The following is a 26,367-nucleotide window of genomic DNA, read 5'->3' as shown; positions in this document are numbered from 1 at the left end:
TCCAGCCTCTTTTGACCAACACTCATACACCCAAATATTACCACTCCCCTTATAAGATCTAGCACATTATTATTTTAAATGCATATAAGGTTGTATTCAGAATACATAGTATTGCATTGGTAGTCACATTCTGTTTATATTCTGAACTTTCATAATATCCTTGTGCCATTCCCTTTTTACTTTATTAACTTAGTTTGTAGTTACGATATAAATAATCTTAAAAGACAGTTAATGGTAAACTTACTAACTTAGAGTGGTACAGTTAGTTCATCCTAACCACCATTCATCATGGTAAAGGCTGTTTAAGTCTTGACTTCCTTGAAAACCAAATGTACTACTAGTGATCCTCAACTGATGTTCCATCAATGAACGTGGTTTTTATTTATTTTTATTTTATTGTGGACATGGTTTTTAATGGACCCTGAAAAATAAAAGTTTAATGACAGCCAGTTACCTGAAAGGAAGCCACATATTGTAGGAAAGTGTCATTTGGAAATGGGCACTTACCTGGCCTGCAGTCGCTCTCAGTTTGGAGAAGGGGATAGCAGAACACTTTTATTCTGTTACTTCCGTTTAGCTGCTTTGCAGTGTTTCTCGTGTGATTGTCACAGGTTTCCTACTACTTAGGAGCATTCCAGAGTGCAGTTTGTTGAAAATTTTTGTTCCAGTTAGAAACTACCTACTTTTTTAAGTGTGTATTTCTGGAAATTAACAGTGATTTTTATTTCCTTGTTTGAAAGAACTTCATTTTTTTCTAGCTACATGATACAATTCACTTTTGTGTATACGGTGAACTTTTTTTTTTTTTTGCAGGATGCCTTTTTTTTTCGAGAGAATTTGTTTCATCCATATTAGCAGAGCATTATTAGAATGAGCTGATATGGATCAAGGAAATAGTTTTGTTTTGAGAACTGACTTCAGTGGCCTTTGCTAAAGTTACCAGTCTGCTACAGTGATAGCAGTTGTTTTATCTTAATCTTTCAAATTTAATATCTCTTCTGGCAAATCAAATAAAAAAATTTTCAGTGTAGTTGGTGTACTTTTCATCCCCAACTACTCTATGATAGATGCAAATACTTGAGTAGAATTACTCTTTGTTGATTTATTTTGATTTTTGGTCTCAGTCACAAGAGCCGTGTTTTGCTACGTGAAACTTGGTGTCTTCCAGGCAAATTAGAAAATAACCACATTCAAATTTGTTGATTGACTTTACATATTGTAAAACATTTACAAATGATTTTAATATGATGACCTTAAATTTTGATATGGTTTTCTACTATGCAGTGGGATAAAGTAGAACTAAATGGGCAGCCAGAATTCGTGTCCTAGCTGTGCCACTCACTGGGTGAACTTGAGCAAATCCCTCAGTGTCTCTGAATTTCTGTTTCTCAACTATAAAGTGAGGACGATTGGGGGACCTAGTATCGTATGGATTACATGAGATAACACATGCGGAGTTTTTGGCACAGTACTTGACACACGTTAATCATATTCTTAATTAACATTATTTAGCCATATGTGCATAAACCATAAGTAGCTTTTTTAAAAATAAGGTACTGTAAGCTTTGATTTGATTAACTCTAAACTTGATTACCAGTATAAAAAAATTCTGAATTCTAAATAACAGAATATGATTTACATTCTCATTAGACCTTATGTTGTCTCTAATAAAGCATAAATAAGAGAGATTTGAGATTTTCATACTACGTTGGTTCTTGTTACCTTCTCATGTTACTTTGCTTGATTTTCAATTTGAGGTGTAGGTGAAATTAGACAAATCCTTATCTTCCTGCTGGAGGTGTGGTGAGATGCCTTTGGCATGTGTGCAGGTGCTCTGCCACTCCCACTGAATATACTGCTTTTCTTCTCTCCCTCCTCCCCTGTCGTGACCCTCCACCCGCACACAGGTATATTCTTTCCTTTTCTGCCATTTCCTGTCCCGTGATGTGCAGAGGCTTTGCTAGTACTTGGGTTAAAGAGGGTATTTTGGTTTCTTTTTCCAAAGTAAAAAATTTTTTTATATTTATAAAATGCAGAATGCTTTTTTAAGATTCCATGTTACTTTTTAAGATATTTTATAACTTCTGACCATTTTGGTAAAAGAAATAACAAAAAACTAAAAACAGTCTAATGGAATTCCTATTTTTTCTCATGGAGCAAATTAACAAATTTCAAATTTACTCTCCTAAAGAAAAAACATTTTATTGATTTTGGCATTTAAAAACAATGTTAGCCAACAAACAAAACTTTTCTAAATCCCCTGCCCCACCCCCACCCCCAAAAAATAGTATAACAGCTTCTTTGGGTTCTTTGAACTGGAGCAGCTATGTTTAGCCTGTTAATAGGACATTTCTCTTTTAACTCTTCTAGAAAGATTAAAGAAAAAGGTGGAATAATGAATAATTGGGGCAAAAGACTTTCACTTTCCTCTTCAATATTCTGGTTATTTTCCTATTCCCTGGGTAATCTTTTTTAAAATTGTTTTTCTGTTAAATAGGACAAACTGCCTCAATAGAAGTTGTATAGAGAATTTGTCATCTTAAGCATCATGCATTTTTCATTTAGGCTTCGTGATGTGAAGTGTGGTTGTATCCATTTACTGATAATTTAAAGGAAAGAAAAATTCCTGGGAGCTATTAGCAATGAGCAACTGCACTAGGTTTTCCAAGTTGCTAGAGAGACTGTCAACTCTGCTACAGGAGGCCCAGTAAGTGAGAAGATATACGTGATTATACTTTAGACAAATTGATTTTCAAATGTAAGACGGTCTCTAAATTCATTTTTATTGATTTTTAAAAACTAATAAGTAATTGAATGCTGTATATTCACAAAGCTGCAAATACCGTTTATTCTAATTGAAATAGTAAAAAAAAAAAGAGTAACGTGATTTAGCCTATTGAGTTAAAATATTGCAGTACAAACGATTTGCTATTTTTAACTGTTACTAACTTGTCACATTTACAAATTTACAATAGAACTGTCTTTATTAGCTACAGCTTCAAAAATAATAGGGATTAAGTGAGGAGCAGATGTCAAAGGCAGTGAGAGCAAGAAGGCCTTGGATAGCAAATCTCAGGGGGTCTGTTATTCTTTAACAGGTCAGATAATGGTTAACTGGCAGCTTTCTGCAGCCATTCAGTAACATGGTATTGAGTACCTATTAATGAGCCAGGCACTTTTTCTCGGGCTGGGTATTTGCTGGTGAACCAAATGAAAGTAATCTTTGTTCCCATCTATCTAAGATGCTAGTCGGAGGAATTTATGTTAAATAGGCAAACACATAATCCCACATGTGATAAATGCTCTGAAGGAAAAGAAAAGGAAGCAATGACAGAACAAGAGGATGGTCTGAGGCAGTGGACATTTAAGACCTTGTGGGTAAAAAAGTCTCAGCCAGGCAAGGAGAGGGAAGAGTTCGATACGAAGGGGTACCATGTGTGCAGGGCCTAAGGTGGGGAAAGCTTGCCGGAGTATGGGGATTGGCGAGAAGTGAGGAGAGAAGACAGTAAATATTTGTCAAGAATCTTTGCACTGTTCTGGCTGCTGAGCAGTTCCAGAGTTAAGTGGTAGCCATAGAGATATAGAGAAGACTGGATTCAAGTGTTAGAGTATGCTATCGAGAAAATCACTGGGATTCTAATAGATTAGATATGAGAGGAGGGAGAGAGGCATATGTTAAAAGTGACTCGGGTTTCTGGTTTTAACAATCAGGTGGATGATGGTGCTTTTTAATGTAATGAATAGACTGCAAGAAAAGAATTTGAGGGGGAAGATTAAGGCTTTAACATGGGCATATTAGATTGAGATCTGTGTGAGACATACATGTGGACTCAAGTAGAAGGTTGAATACACAAGTCTGAAATCCAGATTGGAGCTTTGGGCTAGAGGTAGAGGTTTAGGAGTCGTTTGTATTCAGGTGATATTTAAAGTCTCTAGAATGCGTGTAATTACTCAGGGAAAGGATGTAAAATGAGATTAGGGCTCAAAATAGAGTTTTGAGGAACCATCAACCTTTTGAGAATGTTCAGAGGAGGAGATGCCAGCAGAAATGGCCAGAAAGGTAGGAGAAATTCAGGAACATTTAATGCTGTGGAAGCTAAGAAAGCGTTTCAATGAAGAAAAACATGGCTAACAGTGCCACATGCCCCTGAGAGGTTTTGTAAAGACTAACATGTCCATTATTTTGGCAAGAGGGAGATTATTGCTGACTGTGGCATGTGACATGGTGAAGGGAGAAGCCAGGCTGGAGGGCTGGGAAAGGGAAGAAAGGTGAGGAAGTAGAGAAGTTCTGCTTGAAATTCAGCTGACTATCCTCATTTCCTTTCTGCAGTACTTTCAACCACCTGGCTTAGTAAATTGGATTTTTTAAAGCTCAGGAGGACATTGTGCTTTTATTAAGCAGTTTCTTTGAATCTCACTCTCAGAAGAAGAGTTAATATCATTAATCTGTTAGGCCAGGCAAACACAGACTTTTTCACTTTGTACTTGATTGTTTTACTTACGACCATTTCTTATTTAGTGAGGGCAATAACTTGATCGGTTATACACATGGCACTCATTCATTTCTTTGTTCCTTCCGCAAACATGTATTGAATACCTGTCCCATATTGTATCTGGGCTGAGTAGGCCCTGGGGACCGAAGAACTGCCTGTGTGGCTATCTTAATGGAGGCTCTCGATCTAGTGGGAACAGATAGTCAACCCAACAGTGGTTGCAAATGATCATGATAAATGCTGCATTTGTTGCTTTTCTGCCAAGAACGTGCAGAATCATTAAGTGTTTACTAACCTAGAAAAGACGCAAGAGAGCGTATAGTCCAGTTTACTTCATTTTGTACATAAAACACAGGTCCATGGAAGTTAGGATTACAGCTTGTTTTGGTGAGAGCCATGATTCAAACTCAAGGCTGCAGGACTCCGTAGTCCATGTCTGATATTCACTATCAACCATGCTTTCCTGCATTCCTTAGTAACACAATTAACCAAACAGTGACTTGGAAACAGGAACTGATATGACTATAAATTTTGAGCTACTCACCTTCATCAGTATTTAGAAACATTCCCAGGTTGCATTGCTTTGCTGTCTTGATATGATGGCTTAGTGGATGGGGAAGGGAAGATAATGCTGGTTGTGGAGCTTCTGTGCTCATGAGAGAGGTTGGGATGATGGATTGAACTCTAAACTGGAAATAAAGTGATCTAGGTTTTCCTCTCACCTGCTGTGTAATCTTAGGCATGGAATTGCTTTATTAATGTTGATAGTGTTAATTAATATTGATTATTGTGTAATGTTTGAGTTGTGGGGATTTCAGGATTTGTTGTCACATTATAGAGCAGGACTTTTCACTTGGTGTTCATCACAAGACTTCTGGGTATTGTGAAGTGCTCTTATAGGCCCCTGTATTTAGATAGCTGGGGAATTGAAACTGTATTTGGGAAGTAGGACCTGGTGTTGGAAAACAGTATTTTTTTTCTTCTTAACAATTGGGTTTTTTGTGTGTGTGTTGTTTTTTGTGTTTTTTGTTTTGAGGGGGGAGAATCAAATATTTATTACTGAAAGTTTCTAGTTCTGGTAAAGCTAAATGTTTCTTTATATGCTATTGATATTGTATATGATTGACCTTTTTCAGAAAAGTATTTTATCTTTGAGGAATTTGTCAAAACTCTTAAGCTTTTTAGTGTTAATGTGAAAACTGAAAAGCAGGAAAGTTGGTTTTTGAGGGAATTATTGACTCCAGAATGCAAATTAGTTTTGTTTTTAAAGTTTAAATTTTAAAACATATATCCATTGAAGAAAATCATTCAGTTAGCCACTGTTACCCAGAGACATCTTTGCTGACCTTTTGGTGTCTTTTCCTTCCGGTATTTGAATACAAGATTGGGTGCCGGGGTAAACTTTTCTGTACTCTCTGTACAGTTTTATATCCTGTTCATTTAGTGTTACAACATTAGCATTTCCTGGAGGAGGTGATTTTTCTCAGAGAACTGGTAAGGCATTCTTCTAGAAATGGATGTGGAAATTTGACTTAAATGGAAAATTCTTTCCTGTATTTTTTTTAATGAACAGAAAGTGGTGATACTAAATGGTAACATAGAATAAATATGGAATAAATCTTGCCATGTTGCTATCTATACTTTCGAGTATTATGTTATCATGTGAAAGCTAGCCCATCTCTGCAGTAAACTCCTTCCTCACATTTAAAATTTGTTTCATTTTTAAGAGAAGACTTAAATGCTGGCCTCCACTCTGAAACCTGTATTATTTTAAAGAAGGGGCTATAATTCTTATAAAGCCTTTTGAGAATAATTGATACTTTGTTAAGATAACAAAATTGAGTAGCTTGTAATTAGATAACATATACATAAAATACATATGTATCAAATGCTTATTAGACATATAACTAAGTTTTTTCTCTTCTCTCTAGGATGAAACAATAAAATAAGGCTCTTTTTTGTGACTTCTGTAGAAGGAGAATTACTAAACTGCATTGCACATTTTTATTATGTATGAGTTGGAATTTGCTTCAACTATAGGAATACTCTTAGAGAAACTAAGATTATTGGCCTTAAATTATTTTAGTGATAAGTCTAATTGAAAAAAATTGACATAGAAAGGAATTTATTAATTTGTGAGCAATGGCAAGGAAAGGGCAGTTTACAAAACAAAGTGATAATTCCAAAAATCTCTTATTTATAATTTTTCTCACTAGTTTGTTTTTATAGCTTATATGCAAGAAATAATTGAAATTAATTGTCTACATTCAACAGGTATGGTATTCAACTTAGGCTATTATAAACTCTTAATCTGAAAAAGTATTTAATTTGAAAAACTGTTTTCAAATATTGCAGTGGTTTATATTGTAACTGATTTTAGCTCTTTTGGAAGTTTTAAGTGATGCACTAGCTAATGCTCGCAAGAAATTTGAAACTCTTCATTCAGTTGTAGTCTACATAATTTTGACCTAAATGCAAAGCAAAAGAAAATAAGTTTATATTTCTTTGAGTTTAAGTAAATACAGTCTTGCTCGTGGCGCACCAAACAAAAAGGTACTTCATGCTTTAATGACAAAGATGACAATATCACCCTTATTAAAAACATGTGCTATGCGTCACATCAATACTTTATGTTTTTTCCAGAGAAAAATGAATACAGAAAGTCGTTAAACAAAAAAGTAGGTCATCTCAGTGATAAGGAACAGTCAAATAGGCCCCTCGTGAAGACTAGACGAAACGAGAATGTTGGAAAGGCAGTAAAAGAAAGAAGTGAAACTGCTCCATGGCAGGCTCTGAGGCCCGGGAGGAGAGCTCGGTGCCTGCCCTGTGTGTGGAGCTAGCCTCTTTACTGTATTTCACTTTGAAATTAAAATTAAGGGGGAGAACGATATGGAACCCATTACAAAGGTGGTATATTTGAAATAGAATGATTTCAAGATCTTTTCACTTAAGAGTCATTTTCAAAGCTATGAACAAACTCTTTAAATATAATTAGGTCTGGTTTTAAGTTTACCGTCTTTAAGAAATTATAGTATTATAATCTTAGATTTCAAATAGTGTAAGCAGCAATATCATGTTATTTTTCATATTTTCATGCAAATATGTGAAGAGACAATAAAGGACAAATAAAGTAGGAAATTGTTTTTTAATAATGTGAAATACTACCTTCTCTCTTTGCTAGCTATTCCTTACATTGAAATGAAGTCTTGATTCATTAACCAACTTTAACCCTAAACTTTTTCATCTTGTACCTTTTTTATATTTGGTATTTGATTCTTGCTGTAAAACTTACATAAATAAATGCTAGATGGAAAAGCTTTTATTACACAAAGTCTGTTAATAGACTATTGGCCTGACGGCTCCTTACTTAGATGTGGCTTCACCAAGATATTTGCAGGGCTTAAATTACTAGTGTATACAGATGTGAATTATTGATTTAAAACTGTCAGTCACTTTTAAAGGCAGATTAATGTTTGCTATTGAATAGATTTCTCTGACATATGCTTAATGAAGCCTGCTTAATAAATATTCAGAAAACATTTTGACCAGGCTTGGTTTGGGGACTCTAAGACTGATGAGCATTAAAGACATATTACAGGTATACAAAAACCTTATTATGGCAAAAGATGCAGTACAATAGGGCAGTCTGACTCACAGGTGTAATTAATGTAAGGAGTAAACAGATTTTTAGATTTCTCTCCTATCTTGATATTTTTTTCCTCTTTGAAATAGTACACATTTGCAAATAGAAGGAATTAATATTCATGGAAAGTATGTAAGCCACTTTAAACCATTGGACTTAGCCATTTGAGAACACAGACCTATTTTGTAGTTTACTAGTACTTCTTTAGGAAATGTTTTGCTTTTTATAGCTCTGGACTAGTGGTTGGTTCTCTATATAAGGGAGAAACTGGATATTAACTGAGTTACGCTGTCATTTTCAGAATCACATGTACACTTAGATTTCAAAAGAAAATTTCTTATAGTTTATTTATCTCGATAATACAGATATTCTCTGAATTTTATTTTTATTTATTTTTTAACCTGGAATACTACAAGCCCTAGATTTTCTCTGAATTTTAATGTCTTGTACTAGCATACTTACTTTTAAACAAAAATTGTGGTGCTAGTCTCATAACAAAAAGGACCTTAACACATAAAAATGGGATACTTTTAAACTGACTTATTTTTTTTTTATTGACTTATTTTTTCACAGTTAACTTTCTGCCATTTACAGCCTACTTAATTGGCCAGCAATTAAATTCTAGACATTTTACAAGATTAAACAATGGTAGTTCATTTTAGTAGCAAACTAAAATCTGATATATGACTTATAGTATGCATTCCATTGAATTTTATTTGATGTTTTCATTCCACGGTGTAATTTTTACCTGTTTACCAGGTAAAAAGATAGAGTGCTTCTTATTAAACACTTTGAATTGCTCTATTTACCAATCATGCACAGTTTGTGTTGTAGAAGCAAATTAATTTTAAGTTTAATTGAGGTTTTAAGTTCCTCACAGTCATATGCTAAAATATAAGTAGCAGTTCTAATAGTTTTTCTCAGTTGTGCTTTTATAGTAGCTTAACAGTGTTAAAACTGGAGTACCAGGTTCATTAATTTTTAACCACAAAAGTCTCAGAGAGTTAGCTTTGAAAGCTGTGGACTATGGTGGACATTTGAAAATAAGCTCTAAGGATGTGGAGAGGAACTATAGCTAGAACTATAGTAAAGATGTATGAATTACCAAATCGGTTTTTAAAAAGAGAAAGGGAAAGCTCTGTTTATAGACGATTTATGTTTCATAATTTAAATATGTCAAATGAAGTCCTCATGTTTATTTGTAAGCTCTAATTGAATGTAAGTGTTGCTTGAAACTTACTTCTGTAATAAGATAAAGCAAATAAGTTTCTAATCTACTTAATATTCTTGGCATTTTTACAAGGCTTAAAAAAAAAAAACCCGCTGTTTTGGTAGAATCAGTACCAAAAGATCAAATTAATATAAAATCCAATTTTTAGTAAGATGAATGTCCAGCTCTGAACCGATTCTAGGGATGGCTATGTCAGAATTACTTCTCTTGGAGCTTAAGGTTTTGATTTGGTGGATTTATGGTAGGCCTAGGAATCTGGTTTAACAAGCACATTAAGCAGGTCTGCACTGTTAGGATTAAGAACTGTTGATCTAGAATTGGAGTTAAAACTGTTTCTCTGAATGGTCACATAGTATGACATTTTAGACTTCATGTGCCAAGAGACAAAATTAAAGACGTGTAGGTATTTATATAAGAAGATACAACACAAATGTTCACAATTTTATTGATGAAATTCAAAATATAATAATGAAATTGTATCCACTGCTTTGTAATATAAGGTTACTATTGAGAAGAATGGGATTCTTTGGGAGAAGGATAACATTTTGCTTAATTGGGTTCAAAGTTTTAGTGTTCTGTCAAAATCAGTTGCAAACGTTCATCCATTAATGCTGATCAGTAATGAAATTTTACACTAATCCTTGAAAATGTCTTTTGATATAGATAGATACTGCCAAGTGAGTGAATGATTCTAATTAAGCATAGTCATTGCTTGGAAGACATTTATAGAGTTATGATAGATTCTTCTTGATGTTTGCCTCTTGGCATGTATGTCATTTATGTTGCAAATTAACCATTTCCCATTGAAGGTTAGGTGGAAGCTCCCCAGTGCACTGTTAAATGGATTTTGAAATATGGAAATTTCCTGTGCATTTGCATTGGTGTCTGAAAGATGCTGCAGGAACTGTAATCTGATTTTGGAAACATATCTGCTACAAATTTGTGTGAGAAGGGAGGCCTTGCTTCTTGTTAACTTGACAGCTAATAAAGCGTATAAACCAGTTTGATATTGCTCATGATTCAAATAATGCTAGTTGTTGAAATTACTTTACCACAGTACAAGTTTTGCTTTAATGTTGGGTCGAATACGTGAAGTAATATAATTAAGTCTTCCCTAAAGTTTATTTCCAAAGGCACTCAGTGGTCTACATTAGTATTTGAAGGTAGTTCTTGTTTGGAAAGAAAAAAAATATATCATTCATTAATTCAAAAAACCTCAGTAAAAATTTACCTCCGCTAAGCCATCAAACTGTGTAATAGGGCACATCAGCATATTCAACCTCTGTATCTGACATTTATGGAACCGATGATGGTCAAGTTCATGAGAGCGAATTAAATTTATTATTGACACTACTGGATCAGTAACATGCTAAATTCATATGTTTCCCACAGAGTATTTGCTGGTGAATAATACAGTGCATAACCATTTGTGAAACCTTTGTAAATTCGCCCCTTCTCTGCTCCATGCATAGTTTTGCCACCATTAGTTTTAACACACCCTAGCATGTTACAGTGTATGTTGTACTGATTTAGTGTTTTCTCAGCTTCTTTGAAATTAGCCTCATCTGTAGTCCTTCTGCACAAACTGTTAATGCAGGCCAATTCTTTAGTCACTTCGAACTTGGCGTCGATTCCGAGTAAACAACTGAGCAACAAATGGTAGTCTTTGCTTGACTGACAAATATGAACTACTCGGAAGCTTACTTTGGTTGCACTTTCATTTTTTTCATGTTTTACTTGTGTGAAGAAATTCTGCTTTGAGTAACTATTTCATTTTAAATTTTGTAAGTTTTCTGACCATTGCTTTCCTGTGAGTTGAGATTATTTTGAAGAGTGCTTAGTCTGGTAATGTAGACGTACATTTTTTTTATTATTATTTAGCATAGCTACAATGTCAGTGCTTAATGAACAGTGTTATCTAATTTGATATCAAAATTATCCACATTCCGTTGTACCTAAAAAGCATGACATTTAGAGTCCTCTTTTTTGCTTTTCGTTTCAATGAATGTGCACTAGCAGTAAAAAAGTCACGGTATGGCAATGCTGGTGACACTTGACACATTTTCAAGTTACAACTGAGTCAGTGCAGTTTGTAGTGCAGAGCGGAGAGAGCCTCTGCTGTGGCTGCTGTGGCAGGGAAGAGCCATAGGCAGCACACCAACGGGCATGGCTGTGCTCCCTTACAGTTCCATTCGTGGACAGACATTCGCATTTCCTATCATTTTCAGAAGTCACAGAATACTCATTTGATTTTCTTTCTTTCTTCCTTCCTTTCTTTTTTTTTTTTGGTCCAGCCATTTAGAAACGGACCATACAAAACGGGCAGTGGGCTCGGTTTGGCCTGCGGGTCATGGTCAGAGGACCCTAGCTTTAGACTAGATAGACATGGAAGGAACACTCCAGTGGCTCTCAACCAGCCTTTCCTTCTGCCACGGTGGTAATTCACTACCATTTGCACTGGCATATACTTTTTCTGTGGTACTGTGAGAAGACCATTTCAAAGCTCCTATTACATATTGCCAAACTTCTTTTTAGAATACGTGTGCCTTTTTAAAAAACAATGTATTTTTTTTTTGTATCTCTACAGACTTTAGAAGTTTAGATCAGACTTTGAAGTTACAAATCTCTGCTTTGTACCTATATTGTATAAGTAGAGTTGCCCCCTTTCTACTAACGTAAAGCTGCCAGTATTTCAGTATATTCTAAAAAAGCAGATAATTTTTTCTTGTGTATTCTTTGGCTGTCCAGCTTAAATTCCACATCCTTTTAAAGTAGTACATTCTAAATCTAGTCCTTAATATGTTTTAGCGCTGCAGAAGAGAGCGTTGAATAAATCTGTCACCAGTTCAGTAACCAGGCACATAAATCACTACACATTTGTTTAATAAATGATATTTTTTCTTTTTTTTTTTTTCTCAGCTTTTCTGTTACTTTAAACTCAGAGTCTCTGACCTGTTTTGTCTTTGCAAGCAAAGAAAGCATGTTTGTAATACATGATTCTTGTGAATGGGGGCAACACTGAGTCCATTTCTAGTTTAGATGCACCTTTGTGTAGTTGATACAAAATATATAGTTTATAGAACTAATAAAATCTTTAAATTCTAAGGGACATGAGCTAATTAATATCATCTGTCATTCTATTCTTGAGTTAACATAAGCTCACCATTGTTAATTGGCATTGTCAATAGCAAAGCCTATTTGGTGACTACAACCCAAGTCCACTGGCTGCTATGCTATCGTTTAGGTGGAACTTACATATCCACAGGGTACAGAAATACTGGAAGACTTTCAGAGTGCCATGCTACTTTATACTTTACAGGCTTACTACAATAACCTTGAAAGTCATCTCAAAATTTTGAACAAAGAAAAAAGAACTAAGGGATGACAAAACATCTTAAATTTAAAAAGTAGTAATGGCTTTTCTTGGGAATTTTATTAAAAATTCTCTTCAGTAACATAAAACACTGGGAAAAGTTAAAATGGAGCGAGTCTCAAGTTATAACCAACAAAAAGTGTGTCTTAAACACATAATATTTCTTGCCCAATATGTGAAATTATTTTCTTCCGTATTAGCCAAGAAACTAAGCAACACAACAAAAGTGAATTTAAGGTTAATAGACACATATGAGTCACAGCAAAAGTGAATTTAAGATTAATAGACACAAAGATCCAAGGAAAGAAGAACTTTAAATCAATTGTATAATCTGAAATTGTTGCCTAAGGCAGAACTTAGTGATCATCCATTGAATCACAGAACTTCCTCATTTTACTGCTGATTAAATTGAGGCCTAGAGAAGTTTAGACTAGAATTCACGTCTTTCCCTTCATATTAATATTAGACAGCTAGAAGACTTTTGATCATTTCTGAAACTGTTAGAAAAAAATATTTGAGATAAATTTTTCCCTAGTTATGCATACTTTATTCACCAAACACTTGGAGAGGAAGAAGAAGAGGCTACCAGGTGCCAAGGCACTGAACTAGGTATAAAGTTTGCATAAGGGCACTAAAGCACAAACAAGGTGACAAACGACCAGACTTTTGGGCTTACTGAGAACAGAGATGTCATTCATTTTCCACGTCCCTCATGGTGAAATCGCAAATAACACACATTTTATATTTTTTAATTTGGAACTTTTTTGAGATTATAAAAAGATAAGTTTTCCCTTTTTTTCCCCCCAAACTCTAAAGCTGCTGTAAGAAATTTCCCCTAAATTACCTAATTCAGAAGAACATTCATCCTTTTATAGCATATTTATGTTCTCACATGCATGTGTGTATTTGCATGCACTTGTGCGTATGTGTTTAAAATCATTTGTTTCAAAGTAGTTTAATTTGGGGCAGCCTGATCTCTCGGCAGTATGAGGCTTTAGTTCAGAATCACTTGCATTAAAACATTGCGGAGCCTCCTCTTGTGTCTCCCACCCTGTTTTCTTACTAAAAGAAGAATCAGTAGCATCTATGATATAAAATGATGAACGAACTTTTTCATTTATATTCCTTGAATAGATAGATACTGGCTGAGTGGTAAAGGAGAAGACAAAATATAGTTGGTTGGCAGTGGGCACCTTATTTAGGACTTCAGATATTAGAGATAATCCACACGTTGAAATGAGTCAAAGTAAGTTATAATATTTTAATGTTAACACAGTCTGTAGTGCACAAAGGACTTTGTAAATAATACTGATGAAACTTCCTTCAGTAGAAGTTGAAATTTAATAACAGGAACATATGCATATTTCTATAATTATTACCATTTGATTTTGGTAATTACCATTTGGTGTGATTAGGAATTCCCAATAAACAAACACATGTAGTAATTTGAACCCAAAAGATCTAAGGTGCCCTCTTAGGGAAGAAAGTTAAATCAGGACGCTTCAATGAAAAGAACTTTTAAGATTTTTTTTTTTTTTTTTTTTCCCAGGGGAGGAACAATAGGGGTTGATTTTTCTTTTTCAGGTCCTCTTCCTCTTTTTTTTTTGAAAATAGAATATAGTCACACAGAGCCACAGAATTGCCTTTCTGTCTTTTAAATAGCTAAAACCAAAGCGTACAGAATACATTCTCATCATAAATCCTTGAGTTCATATTTGTTACAGAATTTAGAACTTTTTGGATTTCAGAAAGGAAATATAGTGCATGTATTGTTTGTTATGTAATATCCAATTTTTTGCAGCAAAACATTTGAATAGTTTCACTAAGTAGAAGAAATAAGCACTATAAAGAACCTCACATCAATTCAGGTCAGGCTTTGCTGCCAAATGAGTGTTAGGGCCAAGCCCACAAAAAATCTTGTGGGTACATGGTTGTCGAGGACCCTCACTTTGCAGTCTAATTTGGCATTTACTGGTATAAATATTTCACATGTAGCAGATATATCAAAATAATTTTTATCTGATGACTTATAATGTTATTGTTACTGTACCAAAATATTAGATCATTCTCCTACAAAGTGGGAAAATGAACTTTGAAATCTTGCTATCATAGGTACAACTGAGTAAAATATCTTTTTGTTTGTATCATTTTATGTTGAATAAATTCCATAGAATGGGCAAGAGCTCATTAAAAGTTTTATGAATTATACAATTCATAATTTTCTAAAAAGTTTGAATTTTCAAGGTCACTAGAATGAGTATACCAGTTTCCCTATACTCTCGAAACAGTAGGTCGGGAATAAACATTTATTTTCCAAAAGGGGGAGTGGAGCTTGCTGCTTTAGGTAATATGTTCATCTTAAGGTTACTTTAACTTTCATTTATTTGACAATTAGTTAAGATAAACAACAATGCTAATTGGAATAAATAGTTTTTTAGTTGACCTTTTATTGTTGTTTTGGATAGGGAATATGTAATTTTCTAGCTCCCTTGCTCTGGCATCACACAGTCTAGCATCAGTCATCACAACATGGAGCCTCTCAGAGTTTGCACCTTAGGTTATTATAGAAGCATCTGCAAAATACTCTCATATGAGTATTGGCTTGGTGTATAGTCATCATAATTTCACTATTAATAAGCTTAGGTTTTTTAACTCTTAGATAGGGAAGAATCAGTAGATCTTTTGTGGCAGTAAGTTGTAGGCATCTTAATGTTTAACCTCTTTGTGTTGGTAATTCTGAGATCAGTAAGGACATAATTCAAGAGCACATTAAGCTATACTGAAAGCTGTTCATCACAACAGTATTTATTTTTAAAATATTAAAACTTAACTAAAAAAAGGAAGTAACTCAACTATCCAACATTGGATTAGTGATTTTATTTAATTTTTTAACATAAACACACTAGGAATTATTTTGACCACTGAAATTTACTTACAGTTAACTTAAGTAGAAACATTAGGATGCAGACTTATCTCTATTATTTCTGCTATGTTAGATACACAGAAAGTTGATTAGAAGGAAATATCCTTAAATGTTAACTGTGGTTGTCTTTGAGTGGTGGACTTAATGGTTATTGCCTGTTTCCTTCTTTGTACCTTTTTCTATTTTTCAAATTTTCCATGTCAAATTTATATTAATTCTGAAATCAAGGAAAAAATAAGTGCAATCTACAACACTACCAGTCAAAAAATATCTTTTTTGAAATGTGTTAAATTTCACTTAAGATATTTAATATGAGTATTTAATGTACACATTATTGAAAGGGTAACAATTTTGTTGGTCTAACTCATAAACAGCGTGATTGTCTTTTACTGTATTTGTCCAAGAGACTCTTGTATATGCTTCAGTGAAACAATATTTATTTGAATTTTACTTAAGTACTTTAAATGTATAACTTTATTTGAGTTGTATAAATAATCCTATAAGGAAATATTGATGTTATTTAAAGGTTAAGCTTAGATTCCCTTTGACCTATAAATGTTATCCATCAAAACAAAATATTATTTTCTCATTAAAATAGATGATACAGTGCAAAATATTTGTACAGATTCGACCTAAAATGACTTCCTCGAAGATTTTTCTTTTCCCTTTTCCTAAAAATCATTTTCAGATGCTATAAATACTGTACTAGAATTCCAGGTCCAGAAAAAAAAGCAGTGTCATCCACCATCACTTACTACCCTCTTATCTGTCTGTCTTCTGTTCAAAATTTCCTTGTAGGAATGTATTCTCATACAGTTCAGATGTTCAAAATTGCCTGGAGGGCCAGTAGAAATCTGGGCTCAGAGAAAGTAGGCTGGTCTCAGGAAAAGAAGACGTATTGGAGATGGGAAGCTTGCAGCATTATTGAAAATCTTCCGGAGCAAGATGTATCTCCAGGCATATATGCTGGTCATCGGAAGATTTTTTTAGTTTTCTCGCCTCATCTCTAATTTACTCTTGTCTCCGAAGATAACTACCATTGGTGTAAACTTAGAATAGAGAAATGTAGGCAAAATAGTCCCACTTAAATTTCAGTTGTAGATGTGTGTTTATCTCAAAAGCAGTTTTCACTTTTTAATTACATCTTCCCTTTGGATATAAAGTGATGTCAATAGGCATACATGTAATCCTATCCAAATAGGTGATCACTTGAGGGTATCACTTATGTAATATAAACTGTTATAACAAAATCTTCCATTTCCACTCCCTAATAACCTTGTTTTCTTCTTGTTTTTAGGGTGAATCTGTAAAATATTTCCTGGATAACTTGGAGAAACTTGGAGAACCAGTAAGTTTTTAAATTGAATGTTTATTGCTATTCAAAAGCAGTAGTTGGGATATTGATGTTGGGAAGTTTATAAAAATTCTGTATCAAGCTATTCGCTTCTTCCTTTTTCCTGGTGGCAGTATTCTAACTGTTCCTGCTTCATTTTTCCTCCATTATCCAGTTCTCTGTCATTTCCTTAAGGAATGGCCTGTCCACGGCTTCATAAAAGCACAAAACTGTTCAGAGAAAGAAGTTCATGTTTGAAAAGGAGATTATACATTATCTGTTCTACTTCATGTCTTTTTTTTTTTTCTTTGTAAGCAGAAACAGGAAGAACATTGCTTGTTAATTGATTTAAAAACCTTTAAGCAAATGATATTTTTCAATTAGGGACCCCTTTGTATTGAGTTACAGTGTGGGAGGGCTAGATTCCGAGGCCTGTTGAAGAGACTCAGTGACGTAGGAGAGGAGGTCTCCCTTAGAGAGAGTGTGGTTTTCCTGCCCCATCTCCCTCAGCCAGCAGCTGTCCCCTGCACCGTGGCTGGCCTTGGTGCTGTTCTCTGGGCCTGCTGTGGGCCGAGCAGCTGCACTGTCTCTTCTCTGTACTGGACTCATGCAGGGGACTTCATTGAAAGGAAGGTTTCTGTTGCTTAGAAAATGTTTGAAAGCCATTGCCCTAGAGTCATTTGTTACCTGTGAAATTTGGTATAGCTTTGTTCACCTGCTCTTAAAGCACATTTCTTTTATAAATTTTAAATGATTTTTTTTTTGAGGTTTTTAACTATAAAAATAAAACTGAAGGAAAGCACAAAGTGAAACCCATTGCAAGTAGGAAAGTACTAATGTGTCTAGAACATGTGGAAAAAGTACCTTCTTTTTGCTCTAGCAGGACAATTTTTGTATTTTTCCTTATTTTGTATTTTGCTAAACTACATTTGTGTGCTTTTAAACCAGTATGTTTTTCTTCTGCCTGTTTCCTAGACTCAGGTGTTCCAGAAATTGGAATCTCCATGTATATCTGAGTTTACTCAGTCCACATCAGTGGAACTTTTTATTAAGACTTATTTCATTGTCACTTTTCCATCTGGTCAGACTATAAGCCCTTAAAAAAAGTTAAGTATAGGCCAAATGGAGTGAAGCCTTGTTGGATAAACTAATTTTTAAGAGTTGCTTCATGTTTTCCCACCCGGAAACTGCTGACTTGACTTGCTCTTCTTAATTTGCCTTTTTAGATTAGATGGGCCTTCTTTGAGCACACCGTTCAAAGTACGTTCCCTATTCTTGTTTTCAATCAGCCTTTTTTTAGGCTTCGTTGTTCTTGTTACAGTTTGTTTATTTATACGGTTATTGGTTTTTTACCCACCTCTTTCCATAGGAGCAAGGACCTCATCTTTTGATTGTGAAGAGTTGAGTTCCTGATGCCCAACGACAGGGCCTGGCATGTAGTAGGCAGTCAGCCAAAAGCTTTTGAATGAAAAACTCTAGGCCAGCTTCAGTTGGTTTGAACTAGCTGCTTACAGTCTTTTGTTAGGAAGTTTGAGGTCACATCTGGGATAAAAAAAAAAAAAAAAAAAAGGTGCTGTGATTAGCAAGTAGTTGTAAAGGAGGGGAGAATAAATCTGGTGTGCTACAGATGGCCACCCATTCTGTGCACGTCACACAAATCACAGGGTTGCAGTTGCTTCTCCATCTTTGACTGTAGTACCAGGGCCATTGAAGCCCCGCTGTGTGCCAAGCTCCATGACCCTCTGGTAGGTAGAACAGCACAGGGGTCAAGGACATGGGTTCTGCAGCCAGACCGTCTGGTTCTAATCCCAGTTCCGTCACAGACTGCCTCTATGTGACCCTAGGCATTTCTAAACCTTAGCTTTTTTCCATCCATGTCATAGGCATAGTAAGAGAACTGACCTCGTAGAGTTTATGGATGATGAAATAAACCCGATGTCTTAGTCTCACTCTTCTGTAATAGAATACCATAGACCAGGGGGAGCGGGTTGGGCTTAGGCAGTAGACATTTATTTCTCACAGTTGTAGAAGCTGGAGGTCCAAGATCAAGGTGCTAGCATGATCAGTTTCTGGTGAGGACTCTTCCTGGCTTGCAGACAGTGGCCTTCTTCCTGTGTCTTCACATGGCTTTCACATTGCTCAGCGCATGCACATGGGACAATGGAGGTGGGAGGGGAGTGAATTTCTCATTCTTCTTATAAGGCCACAAATGATGTCTGATTATGACCCCACCCATATGACCTCATTTAATCTTAGTTACTTCCGTAAAGCCTCGTCCGCAGATGTAATCACATTAGGGGTGTTAGGGCTTCGGGGAATTTAGGGTAGGGTCAGTTCAGTCCATAGCACCCAGCAAGGCTCTCAGAAGAGTGCCTTGCATGTAATAAATGCTCAAGTGTTAGCTGTTTTGTTCTTTGATCCCTATATTTAAGGAACTCATTTTAATCAGAGACAAACCTAATATATATAAAACAAGCAGAGGACAATTAAATTATACTGATCACGAAGATAATATTAATGCATAGAATGGAGAGAGATGTTTTTACTGGAGCAGTTGGAGCTAGCCAGTAAGAGTAAGTGAACCTGAGCTCCCTGAAGGATAGGTTTGATTTGGATATCGAAAGAGGAGATCTGGCACACTGAGATGGGAAACAGCTGGATGTCTCATTTAGTTTTAGGCAGCACGTCTGTCTGACAAAGGATTTGTGACGTTCTTGGTTCTTACATAAAGACAGATTTCTAGAAGGCAGGAGCTTGGGTTTGAATGCATTGTTCATTGCATTTGCACTGTCGTGGAAATCAGTGGACAGATAATGGTATCAGCGTGAAGCTTTGTGCAGGTCTGTCATTAAGCTCTGTGGCAAGCCTCAACAGTGTACAGCGGTCTGCTGGTTCTAGAAGACGGGGAGTAAGGAGGGTCACGAAAGCCAGTTGGCAGTTTGGATCTGATGGAGTAAGGAAGGAAGCGCACCGTAAGTTCCGAAGTCATGATGCAGGGGGTTGGTCTGGAAGTGGTTCAGAGATGGAGCCAGGAGATGTGAGACATTGAAGGCAGAGGAACTAGTGAAGAGATGATCATTCATGCCTGAGATGAAAAAAAAGTGGGGACGGTGGAAATAAGGAGGAAAGGGGAGTGTAAGATTCAAAGAAGAAACAACAGGATTTCATATAAGATAGGAGATGATAGAGAAGAGTCCAGGGTGATGGCGAGGCTTAAAAAACGCTGACGTTGTTGTTGAGGCAGGAAGTAGAAAGGGAAGCACACTAGTTGGACTGACAGAAGTTGGTAAGGAAGAACATGAGTGTTCTTAATATGTTGTGTTTTTGAAGAGATTGTCAAGTACAAATGAATGATGAGCATTTAAAAATGAGACTTGCTCGAGAGGCTCGAATGGAAGTTTACCTGGCTGTCACAGCCTTCTTGATTTCCCCTCTACAGCAGTGGTGGTGGTGGTGGCAGGTGCAATAGGAACAGCTAGACTAGTAACACATAACATATTTGTCAAACATGGTTCTTAGGCACTTCATCTATTTAACTCATTTAGTCCTCACAGCACCCCTATGAATGTCATTATATTTTATAAATGAGGAAATTGAGACGGAGAGGGTAAATGACCTATCCAAGGTCACTGCTGCTATGTGGAGTACTGGCTCTAGAATTCACAGTGCTAACCACTATTGCTGCCAGACCATTTAGGATTTCATTACATTGTCCTATGTTTTATGCTTCATATGAATTAGCTTTTAGCTTCCTAACTACACTATTAGCTCCTAATTAAAGTAATAACAAAGAACTTTTTTTAAAAATTTTTTATTTTTATGGAATTAGAAAAATTATCTTAAAAAAGAGCAACTCAGGGCTAGCGTGTTTATGAAGCAGCTGGCACACCAAAGGCAGAGTAAATTGATACCATCTTTCTAGAAAGCAATCAAGTATTAAGGGTCATCAAAATGTTTATAACCTTTGATCTCATAATCTTATTCCTGGTTATTTAGGCTCAGGAAATAGTCCAAAAGAAAAAAAAAAAAGTATTTGCCCAAGAATTTTAATTGCAGCATTGCTATTAAAGCAAAAAATTAGAAACATTCTAAGTGACCACTAGTTAAAGAATGTTTTTGTAAATTATATCACAATCCATTTGATATATTTTATACTCTTTTAAAGTGAAATACAACTGTATCAGCATGTAGAACAGTTCATGATTAAATGTTAGGCAAAAAGTGGGGAAGGGGGGACTATAAAAATTGTGTGAGTATGCCGATTATGAGTAAAGTAGGTAGTTACGTGAGCAGAAGCTACGAGGAAACATGGAGACACCAGCACATTTATCGGAGTCCTGGAGTTATTTAATAAATTGTTGTGGGTTACAGATAACTGAGAACTGCTTACTTTTTTTTATTCTTAACTCCAATGTACCATTTTTAGGAGATGAGTCTTCACATTGTAATGACATTTTAAAATCATATTTCACTATTTGGAAAGGCATAAAATACAGCATTGTGAATAACAGTCAGCATTGTCTTAAAATCTCGCTTTGCTTTTTAAAACTATTTGACCTTGACGATGAGCACTAAAAGCTCTCCTGTTCGGTATTGCCAAAAAACCGTGTCAGAGTTCTGGGGAAGTACTAGCCTGAGCAGAGAAAGAACCCGTTAACGCTGCATCAGGAAGTGCACTGTCGAGGGGCGGGTAGCTCGGGTAGCTAGTGCGCCCAGCAGCTGCGGACTGTCTCATCCTGTTCACAGAGAAAGGCTCTTTTGATCTTTGCATAACGTACAACTCTCCGTCAGAGGCAGGTAGGCCAGGTGTGGTCACCTTCCTTTCACAGGTAAAGGGGTGACAGAGTAAGTGGCTACTTGTGTCAGTAGATGAGAAAGCTGGAACACAGCTTTACTGTTCCCTGGAAACAAACCTAGGAAGTGGCCCAGAGTAAATTCAGTTGATTAGTTATAGGAGGGGAAGTGTTTTCCACACACATAGTAGAGCAGCAACAGTAACACGGAGTGAGCACTGTGTGTCCTGCAGGCGGGCACACAGTAAAGGAATGTTTAGAATGGGCTAGAGAGCGAGAGAGAGAGGCAGAACCTTGAACTGGGAAGTGATTTTCATGAATTGACATTTCAGACCTCATTGCTTTTAGGGGGACAAGGAGCAAGTGGATATGTGAGCAGTGAGGTCAGTTTGGCTGAAACTAAGACTAGGTGATGGCGAGCAATACTGAAGTAGACACTCAGCAGAGGATAGTTGGTAGATAAGACCTAAATATGCGTAGTAGTGCAAAGGTGATAAAAACAGCAGGTGCTGCTCATTTGCAGTGAATTTTGAACCAGTTTTTATACACTGGCATTTTAATATATCTTGGCATTTTATAATGAGAACACTTAATAGTATTGGTGCTTTAATATTAGCAGCAGATGTCATTAACCCATTTCCCATTTGCCCTGAGAATACTCACCAGCAGTGCTTGCGGCTGCATTTACCCCGAGATAACTCGCGGATCACAGCCCAAACCTTACCCCCAAAGTTTGCCACGAAATATCTTGCTTATGTTATTATTTTAGCATCGCTCTAGTATATCGATTGTCTTTGGAAACAAATGACAGTGTTCTATTTATAGCATCCTGCTTTTAGTAGTGGTATTTCCATTTACAAAATATAGTAATTCTTGATCACTGAAGATGTCAAATCCTAGAAGACGTAGCATTCCTATGCATGATGTTAAATTAACACGGGCAGCAAGCTGCACTTTTTTTTCCCAAACAGGAAAAGAGTTAAAAGGATAGTTTTGTTTGCATATCCTTTCCCTGGGTCATTTTGTAGAACATTAACAGGTCTGGTTCCTCCTAGATTGCTGAGTAGAAAACCATTTTTTTTTCTTTTCCAGGATTATATTCCGTCACAACAAGATATTCTGTTTGCCAGAAGGCCCACCAAAGGCATTCATGAGTACGACTTTGAAATTAAAAATGTTCCTTTTAAAATGGTTGATGTAGGTGGTCAAAGATCGGAAAGAAAACGTTGGTTTGAATGCTTCGACAGTGTGACGTCGATACTTTTCCTTGTTTCCTCAAGTGAATTTGACCAGGTGCTTATGGAAGATCGACTGACCAATCGCCTTACAGAATCTCTGAACATTTTTGAAACCATCGTCAATAACCGGGTTTTCAGCAACGTCTCCATAATTCTCTTCTTAAACAAGACAGATTTGCTTGAGGAGAAAGTGCAAATTGTGAGCATCAAAGACTATTTCTTAGAATTTGAAGGGGATCCCCACTGCTTAAGAGACGTCCAAAAATTCCTGGTGGAATGTTTCCGTAACAAACGCCGGGACCAGCAGCAGAAGCCCTTGTACCACCACTTCACCACTGCTATCGACACGGAGAACATCCGCCTCGTTTTCCGCGACGTGAAGGATACTATCCTTCATGACAACCTCAAGCAGCTCATGCTACAGTGATGTACAGAAGACTGGCTATTTTAATACCTTTTTTGTCTTTTTGATTGTTTTCTGTTTTGTTTTTTAAAATAGTTTACAACAGGAATTAGAAAAACCTTGGTTCTATGTTTAACTCCTTGGAAATCTGAGTCCTCCTCCTGCGGACTTTGGTTGTGGCTGCAGCTACTGAATGACATCGGCAGTGCGTGCTGAAGTTCAGGCTTCGATCTGCTTCACTGTGGCTTCCATTAGAGTGGAGTTGTAATCTCCTGCCATACCTCAGATGAGGTATATTTCGGGCTTTAAGTTCTTCCACTTTTCAGACTGAATTCTCCTGTAGTGCCAAGTATAGAAGGTGTCCTTAAATATTTGTAGGTATGAGATTAAGAGTATTCAGTTCTTAAACAAGTAAGATATCTTTTGTCTGCCCTGCACATAGCAGTGATACTTGTGCCTAGCTTTATGGTGACTTATTTTGAAAGGGCTATTGGAAAACATTTCGATCCTAGAAATGACATTCTGTAGATTGACACAGATTTAGCCTTCATGTATTTTTAATTGCTTATATACATCGGTTGTTTTGTTTCTCAGTTTCTGTGGTTTCTAAAGGTAATGTTTTTAGTGTTTTAAAGTTTACATAAGGATTTCTGGTTTGATGCTAATAAAAGTTCACAAATGGTACGGGAGAGCACAAGGCAAGCAAGTGCCATCTATAGTGTTTTGATCAAAATTATTAGTGAAATATAATTTGCCCTTTTCATATTTAAATACCATGTGACAAAAGTGCCATATGTAAAACATTCTGGCCTTAGCAGTATCTAAAACTGGCAAGCAACTGGTTGATAACAGAATTTTCGGAATAAACATACCCTTTCTAGAATGTTACATGTTTTACTCTCAGACTTTTAAATCTGTCTCAGATGATTTGGGGCCTTACTGTAGGAAGTCAGTGTTGGCCCATCACAAACATCTTTCTTTTGTGCTCCTGTCTTATTCCCATCAACTCAGACTGTGGCATTTATGGGATTTTTGTTCATTTGGAGCTTGCCAGTGACAGTATTTTCTTGTCAAACTATTCAAGATAGTATTATTTCAGATTCTTGATCATTCTTAGTAGTCTCTAAAAGACACAGTATGTACATGTTTGTATCATTGTTTATGAAATTCCAGCTTTATTGATGTACATTTGGAATGTTTTAAGGATACTACTAAGAGTAAATAATTTTTTTAGTTCACACTAAAAGATGATTGCATTTAACCTCCCTCCATCACTTACCAAAAGAAAACATGCCCAAGAAGTAGCTTTGTGATTACAAACCCATTCACGGCGAACTTGTCACCGTGGCTGGTTTGCTCTACTGGAAGTGCTGCCTTGTAGATTGTGCGTGGTGTTAGGGTTGGATTAGAGAAACAGATGGACGAGACTGGTGGCAGTCTGGAAAGTTTGGCAGCTTTTTTCCTTATCCTGAAAATTGTGATTAGGACTGTACCTGTCACTTTATAGCTGACTGTGTTCTCAGGTATGTTATTGGCTAGAAATTTCTTGAAAGATGAGTCAATGTAAGTCACCCAGCCTTTCCAAAAACAGTGGCTGTTGGTCTGTCTTGCTGTCTAGTGTGAGAGTAGGGCTTTTCAGCGAGCAAAACAGGGACTGACTTTTCTTGCATTTGAAGTTACACCATGCATCATGTCCTTGATCACTTCTAGAGTTTTCATGCCCTGGTGATAATGACCTACAGGTCTGTAGCCCAGCATGATAAAGCCAGTTCACAGTATAGGTCATGCATACTGTGTTTGCATAGTTCCACAGCTAGTGCTTCTTTCTAAAAAGAATACTTTGTTCAAATCCAGTTAGAATGATTTCAGTGCTGGTGATGACATTTAGACTTTTTGGTTGAGTGTAAATTTAGCAGAGTTTTATTGAATGGCCAAAACAATATTTAACTCCAGCGAAAGCTGAAGTAAGTTCCCTGTGTAAAGAGCAAACTTAGTCTATTTACATTATATTTAAGATCTGGCAATGTGAACAGTAAATACCACCTGACAAAGCAGAAATCTGCATGTTTCCGCACGTTGCCCACCACCAAGAAATGTTGAAACACCAAATAGATATGGTATTATTTTGGGCATTTGCGATTTTCTTTCCTGGTGCATGTGATGTCTCAGAGTCAACATTCTTTTATAGTGAAATCTAGACTGTATTTTGAGGCAGTAAATTACTTATATTTAATGACAGGCTTCTTTAGACACTCAGTAGAACTGTAAGATTCAATCTGAAAGCTTTAGTCCACACTTTTTGTATCCTGTATTTTTAAACCATTTGAAAGAGTCATTATACCTTTATCATGAAAACCAGATCCTTTTGAAATACCACTATATAAAGAGGGAGGTGAAATTTAATGAACAAAATTAAAAGGGTGTTTAGTTTTCACTATGCCAGGTTCCCCATAATCTCTAAAAAAGTGATTTAAATTGGAAGGTTTTTGATGTGTTAGGTTTTCTAAGTCTTCATGGTTATGATTTGGAATAAAATGTGCCTAATTCTATATTACATTCTGTTCGTAAACCTGAATGTCTTCTCATTTCATTCTTAGGAGATATCACACAAGTGTCTTCATTGACCTTGAAAAAATTTATAGTATACACAGTTGCCTTATAAATGAAAAAACACCACAAATTTAAGCCTTGATTTTTATAGGGAAATGTTTTGTCAAATGTTTTCTGAATATCCAAATAATTTAAGGCATACTTCTGCACGCCTTAGAAAATATTATTTTTAATAAGCTGAATTGTTGCTTTCTGCCAAATATTAGGTTGAAATCTTTATTTCAATCTTACTGTCTGCAAAGGGCACTTGGTGGCTAGAGAGCAGTCACAACCCACGAAGGCAAGGTGGAGTGAAAAAGATTCTTCGCTTTTGTTTCTTTGAAGTTT

The 26,367-nt window shown here is 36.0% G+C and overlaps 1 protein-coding gene across 1 annotated transcript in view; it reads left to right on the top strand.

Moving 5' to 3' along the window:
* The window catches only part of GNA13 (G protein subunit alpha 13), a 31,751-nt gene extending 5,770 nt beyond the window's left edge, over positions 1 to 25,981 (top strand). Inside the window, exons 2-3 of the mRNA XM_011368501.2 lie at positions 16,961 to 17,011; positions 22,882 to 25,981. Of these exons, the coding sequence (XP_011366803.1) occupies positions 16,961 to 17,011; positions 22,882 to 23,454 (624 nt within the window). The 3' untranslated portion in view covers positions 23,455 to 25,981. The remainder of the gene's footprint in view (positions 1 to 16,960; positions 17,012 to 22,881) is intronic.
* Positions 25,982 to 26,367: the final 386 nt, after the last annotated feature.

Source organism: Pteropus vampyrus, unplaced genomic scaffold (assembly GCF_000151845.1).
Source record: "Pteropus vampyrus isolate Shadow unplaced genomic scaffold, Pvam_2.0 Scaffold143, whole genome shotgun sequence".
Classification (NCBI taxonomy): Eukaryota; Metazoa; Chordata; class Mammalia; order Chiroptera; family Pteropodidae; genus Pteropus; species Pteropus vampyrus.
The sequence above is the reverse complement of the archived record's forward strand: the minus strand, read 5'-3'. Positions and strand labels throughout refer to the sequence as shown.